Raw genomic sequence first — 17,057 nt, 5'->3', positions numbered from 1 at the left:
ACTAACTGTAATTATAATATAATATAATTAATCAATTAAACATAATTAACTATTTTTAATTTACAAAGAATATTAATAATAAAAACTATAAAAACTTAAAAAAAATATGGTTTTTATATTTACTTGTTTATTTATATTTTTCTTTTTACCAGCTCTTTTTAATAATTTAAACCAAATATTTTAATTATTTACTAAATTACTATTAATTGTTTTTATTATACATAATAAGTATTTTTATTAGTTATTATTAGTTGAAACAAACATAATAAAAATATTTTTATTTTTTTTATAATAAACTACTTTAGTATAGTAAATTATATATAAAAGATTTATTATGAAATAATTTTTGAAGACACACCTATATATTAACATGAGAAGAATATAAAGATAAAGTCAATAAGACAACGTGGCCGAGTGGTCCAAGGCGTATGACTCGAAATCATTTCTCATTTGAGGCGTAGGTTCAAATCCTGCCGTTGTCGTTTTTATTTTCAATACACAAATACATTTAAAATAAGTTTTTGAATAAATAAAAATGCATTTGCCGGGACTCGAACCCGGATCTCCACCTTGGAAGGGTGGAATTCTGCCCTTAGACCAAAAATGCTTCTTGAATTGTTATTGTTTATATTGTTTATAACCTAAAAATAAAAATCAAAAAAAGAAAAAAGAAAAACGCCCCCCGGGGGGCTCGAACCCCCGACCTTACGGTTAAAAGCCGCACGCTCTACCGACTGAGCTAGGAAGGCACTTGTTATTAACTACATGACGTGTTTGAAAACAATATATAATATCGACTATATTGTACAACAACATTACAGTCCATCTTCAGAGAATGAAAAACGCACAATAAAAGTATTGTATTTGAAAAAACAACACTTGTAAAAAAAATTCGTTGTTAAATATTATAATTATTGTTTTTTTAATATCATTTATTCTATAATTTTTTATAAAATAAAACATGTTAATTTTTAATATATTATTATAATATAATATTATATTTTTATTTCAACATTTTAGAATAAATCAATCAAGACTTCAATCAAAAGACTATAAAAAATTGATTTTGATTTCAACTTCGCCTTTCATCCACTTTCCGATTGGGTCTACAATGACATTAACGTAAAGCTTGTTACTCCCAAAACATTGGACTCGGTAAATACAAAACTTTTTTCTCTTCTCTTGTGCAAACAGCCATTCTCGGTAAGAAATTTTAATTGGTGTTGATCTCATTACTGTTGTCTTGACTTCTATATAAGACAAAATGTTCTGGTGTTCGTCTTTGAGCACAATATCAAAAGGCATTCCTAATTCAGTCGACTCACCGTTACTGTCTTTCCCGTTGATCCATTCAACTCTGTCATGATAAGTCTCTTTCAACAGTTGGTACACAAACTCCTCACCACCAAACCCAGTCTGTATCGCGAGCTCTTTATCTTTTGTGTATTGATATGGGTTGACGTTCACCGCAAATTCATCGTCAAAAATCTCCACGGCATTTTCCTTTCCAGTGTTGATTAGTTCCCAGTCCACCTCCTCTTTTTCGGCGCTTATCCCTTCTACTCGTTCCACCATTGGAACTTGGATTGGCGATTTCACAGACAGCTTGCTTAACATCATTCCGATAAACGACTCGTCCACACACCCAAAGAAAAGGCGTGAGAGGAAACACAGTGAGTCAAATGAACTTATACCGGTTCGCTTCAACACGTGGAGATTGTTTCCAATCATGACGGCAGTGAGATGACTTGAGATTGGAGATGAACAAGAATAAAACGAGAAGTTGAGATTGACAAGAAGAGAATTGTGCGTAACGACAGTGATATTTTGGGCTGTTTTTTGGTAATTAGAAACAAGTGTTCTTGTCTTGCCTTCTGTTAACAATGGAAGGACTTCTGACAACACTTGACGGATAATTTCCGTAAGACTGTAATCAACTTCATACTGTTCGTCAATAATGAATGTCATCACACTACTCGCCTTTTGGATTGAAACTGAGTCCAAGAACGCATTCATGTTATAAGAACTTTGAATGTCTAAAGTGAATAAGTGACGTTTAATTTCACATGGAAGGTCCTTGTTTAAGTACGAGATGTCGTTATAAAACATCGTATCGTCAAGAGAAGAAAACTCACCCAAGTCATTGACAAGTACCTTTAAAGAACGTATTGGGTTTATCATCAAAGGAGTTATAGTTAGGGTGTTGAACTGTAACACTATCTCCTTCATCACCTTCTTTAATATCGTCAGTTTTTTCTGGTCGGTGGTTTGGTTGGAATTGCCAATCAAAACCAACGCCCGTATGTAATCCAATACACTTGGCTGAGGTTTAACACCAACGCCGAGGAATGCGTTTCTTCTCGTCTTATTAGTGCAAATGGTTGGGAAGAATGACGAAGGGTCTCGTAGAAATACGTTTTGAGGACTAACCCATTTGATCGTTTCATTGCAACCGCATTGGCTATGCTGCTCGATACTCGTTAAGAAACAGTCGTGCATTTTTTCAACAAGAATTATTGGAAGTTCAATGTATTTGTTATAAACTTCGCCGTCCATTGTTGGGATAAACGAGAGGAGGTCGACGTACTCATCCGTAATTTTTGTGATTTTGCTGTGTAGTATGTAAGCAACTTCAATAGGGGACAGAGGTAGTGCTGTAGCCAAGTAATGGGAAAGTGGTGCGGGTACAATAAACGGCGTTGTCAACAGTTGTAAGCACTTTAGTTCCTTCTGGTTAAAAACATGGTCGTGATACTCAATTGTCCGTTGCGTGGTGGGGAACCATCTCAAATTCTTCAAGTTGTGGTAAAAGCTTGAATATTGCTTGAGTTCAGTTGACTTACCGTTGACCACCTCCTTTCGACGAAAAGTCTCTGCGAATACAACTGGGTTTTGGCACATGTAGGCCAAAATCGACTGAAGCTTGTCCAAGTCGTTATTTTCCGACGCATTTTTTAATATCGTTATAAACTCGGGGTCTTCAAAATCGACGACTTGGACTTGTTCGCCGTTTCTCTCATACATGTCGATCACGATTTCTTTGGGAAGTGGAATAGTATTTTCAGTTTCGTGTTGATGTGCATTGATAAACTGCATCACATTGTCTGGAAGACTTGCAGCTTCTGGGAAACAAGCACTGATCATCTCGCGGATTTCTGGTCTCAAAAACAATGTGTTGTTTAACGACAACGCAACTAACGCATTCATTTCAATTCCTAATGCTTCCAAAAAAAATGAAACAAGTCCCTCGACGCCTATCAACTCTTCTGGAAATTCATTCAAAATATTGATCGCCAGGGTTGCTCTCGAAACTTCAGAGGTCATAACTTGAACCCGACAACTTGACAGTTCCACAATTGTTTTCACATAGTTTGAGATCGTTTCACCATTGCAACTCTCTTCGTTGAATAAATGGGCAACAAGCATTCCTGCAAGAAAGTTGAAGTCTTCGATATGTTCTTCAACTTGGTTCTGTATCTTTGATCCGTCGTACACGGGGACTTTGATGATATTGTGTTTGGAAATTTCCATAAATTGACAGTCTTCAAAGTCATTTTTCTCGACAATACTTTCAATGTCAACTTTTCGCAACTCTTTAATATTAAACAAATTGACAAGATACCTCGCGTTTTTGATCAATTTGGTTATCACCGAAAATGGTGCTTCTAAACTGAGTACATTCACTCGTACAATTTGATCAAGTCCGATAATTTTGCTCCTCTTCTTCACTTCAAATGGGAAATCCACATACTTCCCACAAAAACACAGAAATTCTTCATGTTTCAAAGCCTTGAAATTGGACACATTCAACTCTTTGCAAATGGCCTTCTCAATGACTTGATAATAAATCAAAAACTCGCCAAATGATGAGATGTTGAATTCCTTTATTTTCTTTTTAACCAAATCCATGATAATGTAAATTCCTATATCTGACTCTTTTTGTTCTTCCTGTTTTTGAGGAGCAAGTGTGGTTGAAATTGGATTGTTTTCTCTAGCTTTGGAACAAAGAGTTACCATTTCTTTCACGTCACGGGTTGTGAGTCGTATGATTTTTTTGAACATGATTGTTTTTTCCAATGTTGCTGTGTTGTCAACAAACAGTGTGATGAAAATGCAATATTTGAGACAAAGTTGTTCCAATATCAATTTTTCTTGTGCCGTCTTAATCTCAATCCGCGTCTTTTTTTCACCCCCCAGAACAAATGCTATGACTAAAACGTTGAGTCTCATGATATTTCCAATGATAATATTATCTTTTTTGAGCACTTGCTGACCCAACAATGTTCTCCAGAACGTTGTTGGTTTTGGGATGATGGTATGAAACGCGTGTGTCATCTTCTCGAAATCCTGACAAATTTGACAAAAATTGTGTGTGTCATATGGTTCACCAACTCGAGGAGCTGATTGCCGTTGACTTCCCTTTGTTTCCCTCTTTTTTTCCGTCTTGTTCGACTTCTTTTCTTTTTGTTTTTCGGTCTTTGCTTGGCTTTTTTTTGTTTCCTCCAATTGTGGTGAAGATGGTTGAGGATTTGGTATTTGTGGTGAAGGAGATTCTTTGATTTGATCGGTTAATTGTGAGATGTTTTGGATGTTCGTTGGGTCGCTTGACATGTGTTTGATTTATTCCATTTAGGGTTTCTTATTGAAATTAGACAATTTTAACTACCATCCTCAATTCTATATGAAAAAAAAAAGAAGCAATGAATCAATCACTGATCTTTGTTAAGCAACACTGAGACCAAGAGTAATGCAATAACTGTCCATTTAAGCATTGGGTAGTCGGTCAAAGCTATAGTAATCATCCCAACAAACGGCACATGAGCCCAAGACTTCCCAATGATTTGATACGGTTTCAACCACATAGGTCCTTCATATAAGCCTCTATCGTCGACGGGGTTATTGTCTCCTTTAGTGAGGAGTCTAATCTCTTCGTTTTTGTCGCTGGTTGTTATTATATAAATTCACGCTTGAAAAGTCTTTGAATAAAATGAAGAAATGAGTCAAACTTATGCTTCTCGATCACTCGATGAATAATTGGAATACCTTTCGATGGTAAGTTGTACACAACAATATCTCCAATTTCGACATTATCTACACCACCACGATTTGTTAAGAACATCAAGTCACCTCGTCTAAACCCAGGTTCCATCGAACCACTCAAAATGACTACAATAGGGGCTTCAGTCACTAAAAGAATACACAAAGTCTTCCATATTATAACAGCAGAAGCAACTATCAGTCCAAACTGAAACGCATTCTGAATGGCTAGACGTGGACTTAATGACATCATTTGTTGTAATGGCGCAAGCATCCTTCTTTAATCTTTTTAAGTTTCTCATCCTTTTTGAATTGTTTTTTGTGATTCAAATAACATTTTAAAGTTATGATAAAATGGGATATATAACAATTTAATAACAATTTAATAACATTTTAGTTAAGAAGTGAGTTAAAAACACGGATATCGGAAATAAAAAATTTATTTTTTGATGATTTGTATGAGAATTTATGGTAATTTGGATATACCAAGTCTCCGATAAAATAGTACGAGTAGTTTTCAGTTCAAGACTACAAAAAAAACTTCAATTTCAAAATTGTATGAAAGGAAACGTCCATCAAATTGAATTTATTAAAGACAGTGTTTACCATCGGAATGGGTTAATGGAATTACGCGCCGAGTATTTAGAAGCACATCTCCAGAATGAAGACTTAAAAATCTATTGGGACAACGTTAGTGCCTTTTCTTTAGAATATCAAGTCTATGGGAGAATTAAGTTCTTCATCGAGTTGAATGAACGAGTACTTCTGAGAGGCGTAGACACGCGTTGTGTCTACTTTTATATCGAAAGGAAATACCTCTCTGAAATAGAAGACTTTGTATTAGATAAGAAACTCAATACACTCCCTCGACCTAATGACTATATGATGCAATACCCCTTCGTTAAAATGTACTCAAAACATATGAGACAAGTGTTAAACGTCTTGTCCGACGTGTTAAATATTTTACTCTTTTTAGTCTTGTTCGCAAGACTCTGGGCCTTTATCGATCAAAAGACAGGGGGTCTAACAAAGATTCAAGAAATAGTTTGTTTTATAGTTATAATATAATATAATATATTATTATTATTATATTATAATATATTATAATATATTATATATTATTACGGCTTATGAATATAGTTATAGTATAATTATAATTAAATGATACTAAAAACGACTCACCGGTAGCTCTTCACTATCGGAGATTGGTTCTACGAAAAAGTCCCTGTGACGTCTACTATTATTGCCCTCCCATTTTACCCAATCAAAAATTTCTTCCGACTCGTCAGGTTTATAGTTGGATCCCTCGACGAAGTCTCAATGATGATTTTCTATTTGTCTTCAGTTATGATTTATATTTACTCAACTTGGAGCGCCGTGATCAAATCACTTAAACTTGTGTTAAACCTGATTTTAGCCTGGAAAAAAGGGTATAACGCTATTAGAGAAGCTCTTGCTAAAAAGAAAAAAGAAAAAGAAGAAAAAATTAACCAAAGCGAAACTAAAAAGGATGTCTAACCTTAAAGTTTAAATTTTTATTGAATTCGGTTTAGATTTGTATCAATTTTATATAGTTTAAAATCTATTAAATTTTATATTCTCACATATAATATTTTATAATACAGTTTACTATAGCAAATTCCATTCCAAAGTACTGCGAACTTGGAATCTATTATAAGATCCAATAAAGAAAGTGTTCTAAAGATAGTGCAAATGGCTGAGCAATTTCTCACGGCATTTAGATTTGTTTTAAACCGAATTGGTATTTATTAGCAGTGAAATAAGACAAATTTTAACATAATAACTTATTTTGCCATCATTTTTATAGTAATATTGAAAAAAGTCATTTTTGTGGAGTTTGTGGCAGAAAGATCCTGTGGTCATAGTGGATCAATGTAAACTATTGTGTATGGTTTATTATAGTTTATTAAATTATACAGGAATTAAGTGGAGTGTCTAGGCGGAGAGTGCCTACCATGATAGTCTGCTGCAAAGCCTTATTATAAATAGACGGCCCATATATAGCCTTCGTATTAAAAAAAGATTTACAAAGCAAAACTACAACATTATTAATACCGAAGTACTATATATCACTAGTAACTTATTAAGAAGTGTATAATAAAAACATTTGATGAATTTAGTTTTTATTTTTCATCGAAAATGAAAGGGATGTGTTACCACACAAAGTGTTTCACATTCGGGCTTATTATGTGAGAATCCACAACAAAAATATTGAGAGATACGACAGACAGAAGAGCACCAAAAAAGAAGTGAATTGAAAACTTGAAAGGATATGACTGAGTTGTTGTTTGTCCCCATCACACCCGACCACATTTCAGAAGTACAAGTTGTTTCTGTCAAACCGACTGTTGAAGAGGCGCTTGACCATGCAAAACGTGAAGGTGTACAGTCGTTGAAGTTCATGGCACTTCTTGTTGGTGTCTTTCTTGGACATGCAGTCGTCGCCTATTTCTTGTACACCTATAACATCAGAGACTTTTGAGAGTCTCCACACTTTGTAAATTATCGTTGGTATGACTTATTTTAATATAATTATTATAACTCTAGTATAAGATCATTATAGTATATTATTTTAATAATAATAATATAATAATAATATATTATTATATACTATAAAAATACTATACTATAATGATATTATACTCAAATATATAAGCAACAAAACACATCTGTAGTTTAAATACCATGCATCTGGCAGAACTTCTGATGGAAGTTCTGATCGATTTCTGAAGGCACAGTTGGTTCCCCTGGTTGATAGTTAATAATATCTACGACGACCCCATGCATGATTCTGAGTTTGTTAAGGTTGTACAACTCCTTTTCCTTTGAAGCGTTATATTCCGAAGCCAAGACCAAGTCTCTCGAGATAGTTCCCATGAAGGGGAGGAGTGGTTGTTCTGAATTAGCGATTTTTTCTCTCAAGTTTTTATAGTTACTTTCGAACAAGCACAAGTTATCGAAGAACTCGTATCTTTTCTTAGCATCACTGGGCAACTTTTTCTTGAGAGTTTCGATGTCGTTGATTCTGACGAAGGAGAATACAATACCACAGATTGCGTGGTAGTTTCTGTCTCTCTTTAAGAAGACGTCCAACATCTTAATAGTGTTTTCAAGGAGATTTAATTTCTTCTCTTGTGGCGTATTATTAAACATCGTCATATACATCTTCGACAAGCCATTAAAAGAGTCCACCATATTTTTAATATTCCCTGTTTGGTCTTTTTTATTCTTGTCCAAGTAATACAGCAACTCGACTTGTTTGATTCGAATGAAGAGTTTCTTGTAGACGTACGTCATCGAATTGGAGATTTTATTCACATCTCCTAAAAAGTCGGTATAACACAATTCCGTGCTTTCAAAAGACAACGGCTGGTACACCACAAAATTGGGTTTCCCTTTAATTTGATGGAACAATTCTAACACTACGGCTTTCTCTTGTTTGATCTTCGTAAATGGCTCTCGGGAAGACTTTAAGAAACTGAGAAGGCGTTGCTCTGCAAGACCAAGTGCTGAGAAGTCGCTTGGATATGATTGCATCCACTGCTTCAAGACTATTAAGATCTGTGCCTTCCTATCCAAAGTTTCTTCAATAGAAGCGTGTGGGATTAAATGAGTCATCACCACTTCAGGGGATGTATACAGTCGAAACATTAAGAGGAAGATCTCTCGATATTTCGGTTCTCTGACATTCGGACGAGTTAATTGGAGGACTAAGTCTCTCATGGGGGATAAGTAGACGATAAATTCATTTGAAGGTGTTGAATAGACATGTTCTATAGACAAGATATCTTCAAACTTTAAAGACTCGTTGCACCGTGATAAGACCGTCTCAAAGCGCTCAAAATAGGAGCGAGAAAAGTCTTTATTAACTTTTCTATATTGGACTGATAGGTCATATAACCTTGCCATAAACTTGAAAGGGATGATAGAGACTGTTAACAAGTCGGTGTGTTTATTAAACAAGTCAGTACTCTCATCCTCTGTTATCTTCGACTCCATGTCACTGATCTCTTTCAATAAAGGACTTTTGACGACTCGAATGATATTAAGGACTTCAAACAATTTAGGGAAGGCATCCGCATATGTAATCATCTCTTTCTCAACTTTCCTGAAAAACCTCTCATAGAACTCCCAAATCTTGAAGCACGAGTTGTTACTATATAACATCATTAAGTAGCCATACATCTCTAAAGTCACGTTATAAAGGTCTTCAAACGATTCTAATGGACTTAAAAGCTTAATGAAATGCGACGACATCTCATCCCCAACATATGACACCGTTCGCTTCTTTTTCTTCTTCTCTTCTTTCTTTTCTTTGATCTCTAACTCACTCTGTTTCTCTTTAATAGTCGGAAGTAACACATCCACATACACCCGTTTGATCACTTCCATTTGTGTGATAAAATTCTTATATAATTTGTATATCAACTCAAACCCTATTTTCTTCCCACCAGCTAACACAACTAAAGCAGTCGCACACCCACTCCAATCCCGACTCCCTATATTCTCTACTAACTGCCATTCGTTGTTTTTAACTGATAATAAAAGCCCTTTGGAATCACCAACTAAAGACCCTAACCCTTCAGTTATCCGTCCAACAGTATAATCCCCACTAATATAATTCCCTTCATCAGATATGACTCGCCCATCTACTGTTAAGCCCCACAAATTTGTTCGGAGTGCTATCACGTCAACCACCTTCGTCGGATTTTTCCAAGTCATTTCCCCAAGGGAAATGATATCACCCGTGTCAGTCAGACAGGCAGTATACCCATTACTACAGACTACTTTAATAACTTTTTTACCATCTAACTCTTTAACACGGGTCGGTCGCTCCATGGAAACAACACGATCTTTCCCAATCTCCCCATATGTATTGGCTCCCCATAAATACACATCCCCAAGTGTAGTCAAAGCTGCGTAATGATCTTCGGAACACGCTATTTGTGTGACACCAAGTAACTCCCCAACTCGTTTTAAACAGTTTTGGTCTTCCAAATTACTGCACGTGTAAACTTTCCCTTCGATGAGGATAAGGACCTTCTTGTGGTTTCCCGTGATCTGCCGGACGCCGACGGGTATACACTTCGCTATAAAAGGGACGTCCGTCGTCTTTTTCTCTTTGAAGTTGACAAGGCCAGTTGCGTAGACGGCGTCTTCACAGATCAAAAAGACGTTACCGGACGTGACGTAGACTTGAGTGATATTTTCTGGGGGGTGTTTAGGAAAGAATGGGCATTCCCCATAGTATTTCGTTTGAAAATTTTCGTTTGGTGGTGTTATCAATGAATTTCGAGTCACGGGAACACCTACCCGACGCTTAGGGGGGGCAGTTGGAGCAGTACTCTCATTCACAGTCTCAGTTATGACTATTGTTGCGACGTCGGGAATACTCTGGTCTTCACTCGAATGAACACTTTGAGCGTCAAAATCAATGGCTGCACCCAAAGTCGATTGCCCGAGTTGTGGCGTCGCTTGGTTTGCTATTTGTGTCTGGTCCAATTTCGTCTTACGCAATTTCTGGGACGACATCGAAATTTTTATCAGTTCCAGAGGAAGAACCCTCTTTTTATAGATGGCGAGAATTGGTGTTTAAAAGTGTTTGATATTCTAATATCTGTGTTCTATCAATATATAAAACAGTAAAAGAGTATTTTTGGGGGAAGAGCTGACTTGCCTTTCAGTGTTACTACTTCAAATTACTAAGTAAAAGCCAAATATACAACAGTTCCACTTCTATAAGAAAACAAAATTGGTGGAAAAATATATCGGACGGCAAAACGGATTTTTTGGTTTTTTTTTTTAACGTTTTTTTTTCGTGTTCTTGAAAAGAAGAAAATGTTTTTTTCTGTTCAAAAAAAAATGTTTTGTTGAAGTATTGCTTTACAACAACAACACCTGATCATTTGGGTTTTTAATGAAATGTCTTAAGAAAATTCACTGACTTTATTTTCGTACTTTTTTACTAGTTGTATTAATAAACTAAACTATGTTTATAATACAAATATAATAAACGGGAAAAACTACAAACAATAATATTATGAAAATTATTAAATTTTTAGAATAGTTTGATAATAATTTCAAATTTGTCAAATAACTTGTATTTAACTATGTATTATACATTTTAATACATATTACTATTTTAAACAAAATAATTTGACTCATTACAATGTATAATTAAGACTTTGTCTTTTTAATTTTTCATTCTCATATTATTTTTTATAAATAATATATATTACAGTGATGTATAAATATATAACTGTTAATTATTAGTTTATTAATAATAAACATTATAATATGATTTTTTAGTTACGGTTAGTTTCATTTTGTTTTAACTTTGTTTCAAAACAAATACAAAATGTTTCAAAATAAATCAAAAATGCATATTTTTTCAATTCTGTTTCAAAACAATTATTTTTCAAAATAAATAAAATTGTATCAAATAAAGTCAAAAGTATTTTAAAATAATATAATGTTTCAAATTATAGTCACCCGCCATTTTTTACTCGAAAATACCCACGTCATCGATTTTTTACAATTATAATATATATTAAAAACTATTTTTTAATAGTATTTTTTCTATTTTAAAAACATAATTATTCTAAACCATAAAATAAGTCATCATAATTTTATTTATTCAAAAAAAATACTTTGAATATCAAAAAAATATAAAACAATCAAAAAGCAGAAAAATTTAATTGTTATGATATAATCATGTCCATATTTTCAAAAAGAATAAAAAATCAAATTTATTTTTTAATTATTTTTTACGATTTAGATTATCCACACGATTTTATCAATTTTATTTTTTAATAATTATCATGTGAGTTATTTGCTCGACCGAATTCACATTTTAATATAACATATTTGTGTCAAGTCAAATATACACAAATTATGTTATTTATTGAGCGGCATATGCTTGAATATATAACAAAAACAACAAAAGTGTAACACATTAATTAGACAATACATATTAATTAATATATTTAATGTTGTTTTGAATGTTTAATAATAACATCGATGTATCACATAAAAGGTTAAAAATGTAAATAATAATTATGTGAGTATTTCACAGACTTGACATATTTAATTCAAAAACAGGGGATACACAATTAACAATATATTGTAAATATATAATAAATGCGGTAGTAACAATAATGTATTTGGTGAATACCACATATTTTTAGCAATAAACACTGTATTATATATATAATTAAAGTATATAAATATTTAAATATTTGATATGCAATACAAAAATAATTTATTTATAAGCAGAAAAATAATAATTAATTAACTTTTAAAAAAGAAGTGTTTTCAGATATTTACACAAAAGTTATCAACATGATTAAACGATAAAATTAAAAACAAATATATAATATTTTTATACAACTGTAATCGTTAAATAAAAATTACAGTTGAATATCAACTGTTAATGAGATTGTTATTTTCAATTATCAATAATATTTTTTGTGTATTCGGTTTGATATTTTGTTGAAAAGAAAAATCAAATATAAATAATTTTTATTTATTTCATAATGTAACTACTTCGATATCTTCATTTTTCATTCAAAAACTATTTGTTTATTAATACTAATAAGTGAGATATTATATACAATTATTGTTCTTGACTATCATTTTATTATTTTTCATATTACAAGACACAACAGTAAACACATGTATTTTGATAACACCACAACACTTACATTAAATTCAAATGGGGCACCCATTAAATGCCAATTTTCAATAATTCAATAACAATAGTTAGTGTATAAAGTTCTACTTTTATTGCTACACTTTCATTTTGAAAACAGCTTAAAATAAAACTTGATATTTCCCGATTATTAGATTACTTGATTTTTTTTTAAAATAAATAAAAATGAAAATATATTTTGGATAATTTACTTATCTTTTTTATATAATAATTTTGACACATTTAATTATAAATATTAATAAAATCATTTGTAAAAAAAGTAGTAATAGAATTAATTATATAAACTATTGACATTATATTATAATTATGATAAATATTAATCAATTAAATAACAATATCAAATTATTGACATAACTAATTATATTATAATAGAATTAATTGGAATTATATATTTATTATTTAAGAACCAGTAATTGTTAGTTTTTTACAACACAACTAAAATACATGCTAATAACTCTCCACATAAAATAATCGTTTTTTATAAAATATTTCTAAGAAAACAAAAAACTCAAAATATGTTGAGTTTTTAGTTATTTATTTCTTTACTTTTAAATAACAAAAAATTCAAAACCATTTTTTGTTTTTTTTTTCCACTTTTCAGTTTCTTTAATCACCTTTGTTTTAATAATAAAAAAGACTTTTCAATTACAATACCTAATAAATAAATAATAATATATTACCAAGAAAAGAGAAATGCTACCAAAGACGAGTGGAGCTATTTTAAAACACGAGGGAAAAACAAAAAAACAAAAATATAAGTGCCGAATTTTTACTCTTTTTGAAGAGAAAAAAGAGGCTTCAATCCCGACATTTAGCCTTCAAATGGGTAGATGTCCCATCACATATTTCAACTTGAAAAAAGACTACCCCGTTACTATGGACAGTGAACTAAATGACGTAGACACCGCTTTCGACGTGAAAATGATTTTCATAGGAAACGACAAAAGTCCTTCACAGCGCATTGTTGATTTATATCTTCAATCCATAGAGACGGTCTTTACTACTGCAGCCACAGACGATGACGTGAAACCCTGTGAAGCGACTATCAATGGTCGACAAACTCGATTATCTCTCGCGTGTTCCGATGGTAAAGACAAGTATAGAAGTCTTACTACCACCTACTTTAAACACACCAAAAAGGTCTTTCTGACATATTTACTATCTAACGTGGAGAGTGTCACCGCCTTACAATTTTGGCTTCGCGAAGTGCAAAGATATTGCGATCCAGACGTCTCTATTAACATCTTGGGGTTCGGTACTATCGCTCCAGAAAATAACGCAACACTCAATAAGGCAAAAGCCTTTGCGGACGAAAATAGACTCAACCATGATACCCTAAATTATGAAAATAACGACTTGGCTAAAGCTTTCATGAAAAAAACAGTCGAGGACGCAGTACCACCGGAACAACCAGAAAACGATGGTGATAAAAAACATGGGGGATGCTGCGCTATTTTGTAGGAAATTGTATTGATTGTTATGTTGTACGTTTTTTAACGAGCTCTTTTACTTGAAATTTCGACTTTTTCTTCCATTTTATAATTTTTTAATGAAGTAATTTAATATCGCTAAATTTATATGTAAACTCGTTAATTTAAAACATATCGTTCATTTTTTTAAAATGGTTTTAAGACGTTTTACTTCTTATAATAGTTTATTACTATATTATAAATTACAAATATATATTCAGGCGTTTCCAAAATATTTATTGCCGAAAATGTGGTATTATAATGTACGAATTTATAAGAGAAAATGAACATTTTGGTTATAAAATGGTGACGTGGGTAATTAGGATTGTGATTTTGGAAACCTCTGTATATATTATAAATATAAATAAAATATTAATTATTTATAGTTCATAATTGTTCATTGAATTGAATTCTTAAAATACATAAAAATTAATTTCAAGTGTGGTTATTTAAATTATAGTATTTAACTATAATATATAATACATTAAATTATAATATATAGTTGTAATGATTTATTATTTATTAACGACTCTTAAAAAAATAAATAAATAGAAATACAGTAAAAATTCTGTCGGTGTGTGGAGTCATGAAAATGGTTTTCCCAAGGTGTGTAAATTTTTTTTTCTTTTTTTTTAATTTCTGGCAAAAAAACTAAAAAATAATGAAATTTGTAAAACTATCCACAATCTAGAAAAATGACAAAATGTATTTTTTGTTTTTTTATGAAAAAAAACGCGACACGTGTAAACATAACATAATATTGTGAATTTTTAATTTGTCTAATTGTTTAGAATAAGAACAACGCATTGTGTTTTTGTATAAACACGTGGATTTTTGGTGCGGATTCTTGTCAATTTACAACTCGAGTGTACCTTGATAATTGCTTCAATTGCTTCTTTGTCTTTTGTTGATAACCTTGAAAAAATTTGCTTGTTCACCGTGTTATTACACGGTAGCATAAGGTGAGAGTCGATTTTTAGCCTCAAAATTCATCATCTTGTCGTCCTTTGCCTTGAACTTCTTTGCGTCTGCAACCATCTTGTCCACTTGTGCCTTTGAGAATCTTCTTTCCCGTTGTCTCGTTTTCAGCCGACACATTCAGAATCACATTTGCATTTGTGTCAAATGTGACTTCAACTGTGAGACTCCATGTGGTGCTAATAAGATACCAAACAACCCAAACTTTCCAAGCAGGTTGCAATGTGATGTCATATATGCCTCGCCCTCAAAGACTTGGATGAGCACGCCAGGCTGGTTGTCTGCATGTGTCGAAAATATCTGTGACTTCCTTGCTGAAATTGTTAAGTTTTGTGGTATCAATTCTGTCCACACACCAATCACAAGCGTGCTCTTGTGATTGGTGTGGAAGTCGGTGCATTTTTTATTATCATTTTAAGTTTAATATTTTTTGAAGAGCATTTTATGCTTTTCTTCTGTTATCTTTTTTGAATTTATTTTTGTTTGATAATTTTTCTCTTTTTAAGTTTTTATTACCAAGTCTTTACTCTTTTAAAATAAAAACAAATTTGCAATTGAAATTATTTTTGCGGGGTTTGGTCCCAAATATGTGGGAAATCATTATATTCTATCGGTGTGTAGGCAACTTTTGATTGGTCAAAACCACACACCGATAGAGTCACACACGGATGGAATCACACGCCGATAGAATTTTTACTGTATAAATAAAAATACAAAGAAAATAAGAAGTAAAAGTGTTTGTTATCTTATTTTTTATTGTAATCAAAGAACGTTTTCAAATCATCTTAAAAAGAAACTTGAAAATGGTGCAATTTCATGTCGGATACTTTGGCGGACAAAATTCCAAAGGAGCAGAAATATGTCATGCAGGAAATGCTAACTCAATTGAACGCAACAGAAAGTGAGACGTCCGAGATGCGATTACAAATGCAGCACGCCCTTGAGGAACTTTGCAACGAAAACGATCAACTGAAGGAAAAAGTCGACGCCAATGAAAAAACAAAATTTGTAATGGAACAAAAAATTCGAACACTCACATCTCAAAATTCGGAGCTTTTAAAGAAAAACGCGGAAGATGTCAGTGAGCTGACAAAACTCATTGCCGCCGCAAAAGAAAAGAAAAAAATAATCAAAAAGGCGAATGAGGAATTAACAACTTCAAAGAAATTTGACAAATTAAAAATTGAGTCATTGGAGGAAAGTTTAAAAATAGAAAAACAAAAAAACGAGGCAACCACTCTCTTTTTGGGTGATATCTTACACAAACTCACTTTCATTTGTTATGGAAATTCCGTAAAATCCGGGCCAAGTGGATTGCGCGGGAGTGAAAATCTCCAAACGGCAATACTTCAAACTCTCACGGAAACTGAAAAACTGATTGAAGAAGAGGAGAAGGAATGCGCAGTACTTGCCGCCTCAATTAAAGAGTCACAAAAATACATCGAGTTTGTCAAAATAGAAAATAAACAACTTAACGATATCATCATCGCAAAGATGGAAAAGGAAAACAACAAGTCGTCAGATCACCATCCAACAGAAGAAAAGGAAGAAGACGACGGGTTCATGCCAAGTGTGTTTTAATTTAATATTAACTCTATTCCGGTCAGTCGTCGTGATTGTAAAAATGATTCATTTTGGCGGAATATTTTTAGTGTGTTCTTTTATTAGAGCAGAATATTTTTCTATTGAACAAAATGATAGTTTTTAACATAATTTTAATTCTAATATATTGTAATGTGGATAATATAATTATAATTAAAGTATTATTATAAATTACTATTGATATTTTTATTGTGTTCACAAATACAATTTCTTTGATATGAACAATGAAACTATAAATA

At 32.4% G+C, this 17,057-nt stretch overlaps 6 protein-coding genes across 6 annotated transcripts; 3 read left to right on the top strand and 3 right to left on the bottom strand.

The window, feature by feature from the left end:
* Window positions 1–1,050: 1,050 nt before the first annotated feature.
* On the bottom strand, window positions 1,051–4,611 carry EIN_328060 (hypothetical protein; the record flags this gene model as incomplete). Its single annotated transcript, XM_004185447.1, has 1 exon — window positions 1,051–4,611. One exon carries the CDS (start codon window positions 4,609–4,611, stop codon window positions 1,051–1,053), a length of 3,561 nt encoding a protein of 1,186 aa, XP_004185495.1.
* A 98-nt stretch (window positions 4,612–4,709) lies between these two features.
* EIN_328050 (signal peptidase complex catalytic subunit SEC11A, putative) lies at window positions 4,710–5,311 on the bottom strand (the record flags this gene model as incomplete). Its single annotated transcript, XM_004185446.1, has 2 exons — window positions 4,710–4,941; window positions 5,007–5,311. The coding sequence occupies 2 exons, from the start codon at window positions 5,309–5,311 to the stop codon at window positions 4,710–4,712; spliced, it is 537 nt and encodes a 178-aa protein (XP_004185494.1).
* Window positions 5,312–5,595: 284 nt separating this feature from the next.
* EIN_328040 (hypothetical protein) lies at window positions 5,596–6,555 on the top strand (the record flags this gene model as incomplete). Its single annotated transcript, XM_004185445.1, has 2 exons — window positions 5,596–6,081; window positions 6,226–6,555. 2 exons carry the CDS (start codon window positions 5,596–5,598, stop codon window positions 6,553–6,555), a joined length of 816 nt encoding a protein of 271 aa, XP_004185493.1.
* A 1,179-nt stretch (window positions 6,556–7,734) lies between these two features.
* Window positions 7,735–10,590, bottom strand: EIN_328030 (guanine nucleotide exchange factor, putative; the record flags this gene model as incomplete). Its single annotated transcript, XM_004185444.1, has 1 exon — window positions 7,735–10,590. The coding sequence occupies one exon, from the start codon at window positions 10,588–10,590 to the stop codon at window positions 7,735–7,737; it is 2,856 nt and encodes a 951-aa protein (XP_004185492.1).
* A 3,001-nt stretch (window positions 10,591–13,591) lies between these two features.
* EIN_328020 (hypothetical protein) lies at window positions 13,592–14,230 on the top strand (the record flags this gene model as incomplete). Its single annotated transcript, XM_004185443.1, has 1 exon — window positions 13,592–14,230. One exon carries the CDS (start codon window positions 13,592–13,594, stop codon window positions 14,228–14,230), a length of 639 nt encoding a protein of 212 aa, XP_004185491.1.
* Window positions 14,231–16,032: 1,802 nt separating this feature from the next.
* On the top strand, window positions 16,033–16,797 carry EIN_328010 (hypothetical protein; the record flags this gene model as incomplete). The annotated part of the gene is made up of 1 exon (XM_004185442.1): window positions 16,033–16,797. The coding sequence occupies one exon, from the start codon at window positions 16,033–16,035 to the stop codon at window positions 16,795–16,797; it is 765 nt and encodes a 254-aa protein (XP_004185490.1).
* Between the last annotated feature and the right edge of the window lie 260 nt (window positions 16,798–17,057).

The sequence above is a fragment of the Entamoeba invadens genome, assembly GCF_000330505.1.
Source record: "Entamoeba invadens IP1 unplaced genomic scaffold scaff_1105074725601, whole genome shotgun sequence".
In the NCBI taxonomy this organism is placed as follows: domain Eukaryota; phylum Evosea; order Mastigamoebida; family Endamoebidae; genus Entamoeba; species Entamoeba invadens.
This window is presented reverse-complemented; position numbering and strand designations above follow the sequence as displayed.